At 45.4% G+C, this 8,358-nt stretch overlaps 1 protein-coding gene across 1 annotated transcript; it reads right to left on the bottom strand.

The window, feature by feature from the left end:
- Window positions 1-693: 693 nt before the first annotated feature.
- LOC142041604 (vitelline membrane outer layer protein 1-like) lies at window positions 694-2,640 on the bottom strand. The gene is given in 4 exon segments (XM_075050585.1): window positions 694-947; window positions 950-975; window positions 1,707-1,801; window positions 2,470-2,640. Coding segments are annotated over 4 exon segments (546 nt in total).
- Between the last annotated feature and the right edge of the window lie 5,718 nt (window positions 2,641-8,358).

The following is an 8,358-nucleotide window of genomic DNA, read 5'->3' as shown; positions in this document are numbered from 1 at the left end:
CTACAGGCCACCCACATGGCACCACAGCCACACATAGATGAATGCTCAGGGTAAGCACACTTTCTAACTATGTTTTCTAAGGCAGGAGCTCAGGTATGAGCTAACAGATTGTTTGTGAAAAAACATGTAAAAGTCTTAAGGCAATTAAAGTTAGGAGTGGGCAATGTTACCAAACCTTTGACACTTCTCATGAGCCCACCCAAATTTCTGTTTCACCCCATTTAGCACTCATTGATCATTTTCTCTTTGGTCAGAAACCTCAAGTAGACTCAAACTAATACCCATTCTTCCTTGTCTGTCATGTCAACAGGTCAAATATTATTTCAAACAAGGGAAAAATGGACAGAAAAAACCTGAAAGAAAGTCACCATTCAGAGAAGAAAAAAGGTTGTGAAAACTGATCCTCAGCTCTGAGCAATTGTCAGAGATTGGGTGTTTTCACAGTGATATACCAGCAGTTGCGTAATGTGATGATTCTTGTGAACACAGTACGCTTCAGTAACTATGAGAAGCTATGCTAATGTAGTGGTTGCTGTAAAAGACATCATCTAAAGCATTGGCAGGTACAGCAAGATGCAAGCAGTCAAAACGTCACAGGCATGTCCCAGTATAAAGCTAGAGCCAAGGTTTACTGATGTTTCATTTGCTGTGGGATATGGGATGTGTAGGCTGTGATGAAGATGGAGCAAGTGCTCATTTACAGCAGAAGAACTTCACATTGTTGAGCACTGTGTCATCCTGAAGCCCCTGTGGGGGCTCTACCTTGGTCTGGAGACCACATATGTTGCATCTTTTGCTCTATGGGCCAAATCTACTCCATGATAGTCCATCACCTACTAGCACAGTTCCATCTGAGCATCTGAACTGGATGTTGGCTGCTGTGCCACCACCTCCTCCTTGGGACTTCTCTGTTCTCAGTGAGAAGGAGATCAAGTAGCCTCCAGGGAAACTTGGAAGCTGGTCCAGGTACCCCACCTGACAAAAAGCAGACAGAGGAATGTCTGGGCTCTGCAGACTGCTGGGAAGTGCTCCTTCTCCTCGTCATGCTGCCCTGAAGCTTAACAATTCCTTGCTCACAGCTGTGACCAGCACAAATATCCTGCTGCAGTCCGGGGCCCCTTACTTTCTCTTCTTTTTTCCTCTTTCCAAGGGTGTATTTTTCTCTTTATTGGTATCTCATCAGAAAAATACCAGGAATTCTGAGATTGGATAGGTATGGTTCTGGTGGAAACTCCAAGGACAGCCTGAGCACATGTTTTATGATGCATCCCTGACCTGTCTGACAAGTACACACCAGGCAGCAGGGGGAGCAGACCCTGCTCTCCAGAGGTGCAGTGCTGTTCACTGCAGTAGGGCCAGGGCTTCACCCAAACAGTTGCTAAAGTTATGGTTAAAAACCCCTTTTCTCACATTTGCCCCATGTGTTGCAGATTTCCAAAGAAGGAGTCTGTCCATAGGACTATACTTTGGGTGTTCACAGTGCTCTGCAGAAATTTCAAGAGCAAACAGAAGGCAGTAATATGAAGTAACCATGTTTAATTACCCTAAAAATGAATGAACGAAGACCCCAACCACCTGTTTTAATTTACTTTATAGTACAGCACTACACAGACAAAACAAGTCTGAGAAGAGACCCCTGCAAACGGTGACACCTATGGAAATTTTGTGAGTTGGTGTATGACAAACAGGAGAAACCACTGTGTTACATCTCTACCAAGGACTCGATGACTGAATCATCTTGACAATGCAGGCATATGCCACTCAGAGCTGCATCATCTCTTCCAAACTGGGAGGGCTCCACCTGCAGTAGAAGTCACACAGCGACAGAGGTAAAGGCAAGGGAGAGAAGACCCAGGAAAAGTCCTTTAACTGCTGGTCATAAACAGTCCCAACTCCTTTCTGTAATAAGAATATCTCTTGGGAAGCACATGGGAAAGGCTGTGTGTCACTGGAAACTGCAATGTACCTACATAACCCTTGTAAAATATTCTTCTTTGTGTTTTCTAACTGTTTCTGACCCAACCTGTAAGGCAGAGACTCTGAGTCCTAGGGGAGACACTGGAGGAGGCTGCCTCTCTCCCTGACTCCAGCAGCAGATTTCGGCAGTGATGTGGCTTCTCCCAGCAACATCAGCCACATGTAAGACCATGCATCTGCCAGCACACCTCTATCCAGATTGAGAGCAAAACAATTCTGGCAGTAGCTCTGTTTTTGCTGTATCTGATGGGAGACCTCTTGTCCTAAAAGAAAAAAAATCATATTTTTCTTTACTGGTGTAACTACAGTGGCAACATTTTCTAAGCTAAATTTTCCAGAAGACTCACAGTTTTATGTACAGAGTACGATACTCAGGAAGAGGAAAAACTCTGCAGAAAGTCCTTAGACTCTGGAGAAGACCCTCCTGGGAGGTCAAGAGTTGTAGACCAGGGTGCAGGGACAGGAGATGGTGGGAAATGGGGAGAATTTTACCATCAGCACAAATCCATTGGCATAGCCATAGTGGCAAAATTGCCAACTCCTTCACTTGCCCCAGTGGCCTCCATTAGGCACAGTGAGGACGGGAGTGTATTCACACACCCCTGTGCCCGGGATGCAGAAGGAGAGGAGCAGGATGAGAGTAGCTGGCATGAGGAGATTCATCTCTTGCACTCTGCATCTGCTGAAGGAGAGCTGGTATACAGACAGGAAAATTTATACCCTGCCAAGGCAACCTGCCTTTCCCCACCAGTCCATTGACAAACACCACAGGAACAACAGTTTCCAGCCAGGCAGTGACACAGCACTTGCTGACCTGCTCACAGTGCCCATGAGGAGCTCCCCTGGGATTTCAACAGACAACATGCAGCAGATGCTGTGTCTGCAGGTATATCCACCATCACTGAAGGGCTATAGCAAGACCTATGTGCTCCTTGCTATGCTCATGGCAGAGGCTTAATATCGATTCCTGCTTCTGGCTATGCAGATACTTGGCCATGGGGATGTTTGCCTATTGAGAGAAAGTGTCATAACCTTTTTAGTTATTGCTGGATGTCTGGCAAGACAGGTCAAACTATATGAAGAAACACAAAGGACCTGGTCTGGAACAAAGTATAAGTAAACTCAAGCCTTGTGTCTCCCAAAACCCTCTGTTGAATAGGATTCCTAGTAAGGTTGACACATGTGTAGGTTATTTATGGTTTCAATGTCTTTTTTTTCACTGCCATTTTTATTTCAGTAAAAAACCTTGTGCTTTGCTTTCCAACAAGCTTAACTGAAGTCAGACATGCCAGGATGCCCACGGTGAGTCTCAGGGATCAGTGAGATAAATGCCATTGGGAGGGAAGGCAGAAGACAGGTGTTCCAGAAAGGTGATACTGAACTTGAATGCACGGTCTTTGAGGATGCCACAATGCAGGGACAGGTGAATTTGAGACACTGGAGTTCAGACCCACTTAACATACAGTACATGCTCCCTAGTGCCCTTAGTCAGGCTTGCAGGGTCTGGCAGAAGCTGTTTCTCTGTTCAAGAGGCAAAGAGGAGAATACAGTTTAGGAAAGTGTCTTGAGCCTCATGATTTTATAGCAATTTTAACTACCAGAAGACAAAGATTTTCTCTCTTCTGGGTTTCTCTTCCAATCTCTGCTCTGCTCCCTCTGTTCCTGTCCCATGAAGAGGAGATGTTGCCTTTCCCACCCTTGCTCTGTACTCCCCTTCCACATGTCAGTGCTCTGTACAGGTGGCAAAATCTGCAAAGGGAGTTGATGGGAAGCTGGACGAGCCTTTCAGTGGAAGGCACCAAAAGAGCACAGCACATGATGGAAGCACAGCCTGTTTTCCTCTTTAAACCAGGACTTTCATGTTACTTCTCCAAGGGGGTGTCAAAGCCCAGAGAAAACATGCTTTCCCCCATAAGGATCATGCAATTACAGCTAGCGAGCCAGGTGTGTTTGCTCAGGTACGATCACACAGTGGCAGCCGGAGACACGAAGACCTGCCCTTGGATGCACATGAATGGAAAGGAGCAGAAGGAGTCAGAAAAAAATGGCTGGGACCTGATGTTAACACCGCAAAAGAAGCAGCAGGATCCCCACATTCATTTCTCCTTTGCTGGCCCAAAACCATCACCCTTGGCCACTTCACCTCTGGCAGCAGCGATGCAGATCCACAGCCTGGCAGGACCCACCTCCCCTCAGACTCTGCATGATCAGGAGATTCCTGTCTCTTCCCAGCCCCAGAGGGAGGATCCCAGGGCACGGTGACCCCACAGTGTGACAGTGGAGCAGGGTGAGGCGGGACAGTGGTGAGGCCACCTTCAGGCACATTTCAGAGGCCCATAAGAAAATTCAAGCCCAGGATGAGCACTATCACTCTGGGGCTTGGGAAGAATCATTTTCCCCATTCATAACCCTAGAAAGTACCTGGTAACCTGGGGTGCCAAATGTGAGATGCCTTGGACTTGATTTCAGAGTACATGGCTTAGATACCAGTTAATATGTACAAAGCAGAGCTTCCATTGATTTTTGCTACCATGTAATGGTGCTAGTTTTGTTTGGATGCCTTGAAAAGTTTTATAAGATCAGCTTACCTAAAATATCAAAACTAAAAAACTCTACAAAGATGAGATCTGGACCTCTTACTGCACATGTACCCTACTTTCTCACTCCCTCTCCTGTATTGTAATATCCTTGAAATAATGTCAGAATACAGTTTTAAAGAAAATTGGCAAAAACTGATGAATTTTACTAATAAAACATGACTATGATAAAATGATGATAGACGGTATTTCATCCTTTCATTATTCATCTAGCTGAATACAATTATTTTTGCCAGCAGAGGAACATAAAAATTATGCCACTATTTTCCACTTTTATAAATACTTCTAAAAACTTAAAAAAACCCAGATGAATATAATATTAGCTGGTACAATAATTTTATAAAATTAATACTTAGATGCAATGAAATATTTAAAATCTATATGGAACACATAAAATAACTTTGTATCTATAACATATAAAAACATATACCATACAAAATTTGCTTCATTTTATGATCTTATTGAAAAAATGGTACATTAGCAGCTGGTGCAAATTAATTTATTTGTGATTTTTATACTTGAAAATACCACACACTTAAAAACACAAACTTTATTTGGCACTGTTGTGTGTTGTCTTTCTCATATTCCCAATTTCTCATATTCATGTACATCTGCTGCTGCCCGAGGGACAATGATCATTTGAGAGGCTTCCTGGACTGCCCAGCCACTTCCTATAGCTTTTGAAAAGCACAGCAATAGACTGTGAAGTCATGCAAGACCACACCTGCTTCAATTTTCTCTTTCCTGTTTCAGTCTCTGGTGGTTTTGCTTTCCATTTGCAGCCCACATACCTTCACCCTGCTCCTGAAGGTCTGTCAGGAGCTCTGCAAACCCATGGAGATCCTGATGTATTTCAGCGTGGTACTCTTTGTCTGTGTTCTGAAGAAGATCATGCACTAGGGTCAATTCCGGTTTTTAATTCTTTAAAATTGTAAGGATTGGGCATTTTTTAAAGCCAGTAATTAATATTATTTCTGTGGCAGGTAGAGAAACTCAGATCTTATCACTTCCTCTACTATGTGTTTTGTAGAATTCTCTGCAAAAGATTAAATATACTAATTTATAAAAAGTTTGAAGCTTCTTTTATCAACAAGACATAGAAGTAGAAATGAGCATTGCATCGTAACTTTCAGCTATTCATATTACCCTCCATCTTGGACATTCTTGCTCCCTTCTTCACAGGATCCAGCTCACACCAGAAGTTTCCAGGAGCAGAGAAGGGTCTAGTATGATGGTTAGCCAAGAGACAGAAACAAAGGACAAGCATTGTACATTGATGTCCGTAACTGAGAAACACACATGAATCAGCTGGTCAGATGCAAGCAAGAACTTCTCCATTCCAGTCTGTGGAATTAAAAAAAGTTTCCTCTGATATGAAATCTTCTCTGTCTGCTAATAGGAGAGAATTTGCATCTTCAGCTGATGTCCAGGGTCTACATCTGCTCATAGATCATCTGTTGAGCTGCCAGCAGGTCCTCTAGACTGGGGAGGTGAAAACAACTTCTGGTGAATTAATTTTCTCTGCAAGTGAGTAAAACCTGCAGGAAACAGGTGGATTGAAAACTGGCCAAACAGCCAGGACCAGAGGGTGGTAATCAGAGGCACAAACTCTGGTTGGAGGCCAGTAATTAGCAGTGTTGCCCAGGGGTCAATACTAGGTCCAGTCCAGTTTAACATCTTCATTAATGATCTGGATGATGGGGCAGAGTGTACCCTCTGCAGGTTTGCTGATGATGCAAACCTGAGAGGAGTGGCTGATACACCAGAGGGTCGTACTGCCATCCAGAGGGACCTCAACAGGCTGGAGAAATGGGCTGACAGGAACCTCATGAAGTTCATCAAGGAGCAGTGCAAAGTCCTGCACATGGGGAGGAACAACCCCAGGCACCAGTACATGCTGGTGGCCACCCAGCTGGGAAGCAGCTTGGAAGAAAAGGACCTGGGGGTCCTGGGGGACACCAGGTTGAACATGAGCCAGCAATGAGCCCTTGCAGCAAAGAAGGCTAACAGTATCCTGGGCTGCATCACGCAAAGTATTGCCAGCAGGTCAAGAGGTGACCCTTCCACTCTACTCAACACTGGTGAGGCCACACCTGGAGTGCTGTGTCTGGTGCTGGGCTCCTCAGTACAAGAGAGACATGGACATACTGGAGAGAGTCCAATGAAGGGCCATAAAGATGGTTAAGAGACTGGACCATCTCTTCTATGAGGAAAGGCTGACAGAGCTGGGACTGTTGAGCCTGAAGAAGATAAGGCTCAGGGGCGATCTCATCCATGTATATAAATACCTGAAGGGAGGCTGCAATGAGGATGGAGCCAGGCTCTTTCCAGTGGTACCCAGTGACAGGGTCAGAGACAATGAGCACAAATTGACACACAAGAGATTCATCCTGAACATCAGGAAATACTTTTTTGCAGTGAGGGTGGATGAGCGCTGGAACAGGTTGCCCAGAGAGGTTATGGAGTCTCCATCCTTGAAGATATTCAAAAGCCATCTGGACAAGGTCCTAGGCAACTGGGTCTAGGTGACTCTGCTTGAGCAAGCAGCTGGACCACAGATGACCTCCAGAGGTCCCTTCAACCTCAACCATTCTCTGACTCTGTGATTTGGTGAACTGGAAGAGAGATGTCGACAGGAACAACAAGGCAACACAAACGGCCATGAAGATAATCGCAGTGATGGTTTTTGAATGAGCTGTAGGAAGGGTTGAAGGCAGCAAGTGTCCAGGATCTCAGGAGAGGAGTGAAGGCAGACAGCATCCACCAAAGAAGTCAGTAAGTACAGAGGAGTGGTTTTGGCCAAATGACTGTGTGTTTCTGTGTGCTCCAGGCCATTTTATACTCCTCCCACTCTGTTACCATGATACTGGTTGCAACCACCAGCTTACAGTAGCCATGACAATCAGCAGATCCAATGTCCAAACAGGCCATTAAAATTAGGTATAAATCAGGTGTAAATCACAAAGTCTGGCTTTGTCAAACCTCACTCACCTGCAGCTAGGGATGAAGATAAGACACCCAACAAGTAGTTGCATCCTGCAAAAGAACCCAGTGACTAATGGAAACAGAGCACCAGCAAACCCCAAAATCACACCTATTGCCAAAGAAACATGAAAGGACAATAGAGAACCTGTGAGTAGGCATCCAAGGGAAGGTAAACACCAGCAACAGCTTTCAGGGCTGTCTCCTTAATTGTAGGAGGAATAGCCAGACGTTTGCCTTTTCGGAAACAGGCTCTGCCGAGAACGAGCACCATGAGATATGACATCTCTGGGAAAGCACAGCTCCCCAGTGCTGTTGTGCCTGTGAGTAGGCTACCAAGGGAAGATGAAGACCAGCAACAGCTTTCAGGGCTGGCACATTCCTTGTAGGAGGAATAGCCGGACGTTCGCCTTTTCGGAAACAGGCTCTGCCGAGAACCAGCACCATGTGATATGATATCTCTGGGAAAGCACAGATCCCCAGTGCTGTTGTTCCTGTGAGTAGGTCGCCAAGGGAAGGTGAAGACCAGCAACAGCTTTCAGGGCTGGCACATTCCTTTTGGGAGAAGGAGCCGGTCTTTTGCCTTTTGAGAAAGACGCTCTGCCGAGAACGAGCACCATAAGATATAACATCTCTGGTAAAGCACAGATCCCCAGTGCTGTTGTGCCTGTTAGTAGTTCGCCACGGGAATGTAAACACCAGCAACAGCTTTCAGGGCTGTCTCCTTCCTCGTAGGAGGAATAGCCAGACGTTTGCCTTTTCGGAAACAGGCTCTGCCGAGAATGAGCACCATGAGATATGA

This window comes from Buteo buteo, chromosome 18, assembly GCF_964188355.1.
Source record: "Buteo buteo chromosome 18, bButBut1.hap1.1, whole genome shotgun sequence".
Lineage (NCBI taxonomy): Eukaryota > Metazoa > Chordata > Aves > Accipitriformes > Accipitridae > Buteo > Buteo buteo.
The sequence above is the reverse complement of the archived record's forward strand: the minus strand, read 5'-3'. Positions and strand labels throughout refer to the sequence as shown.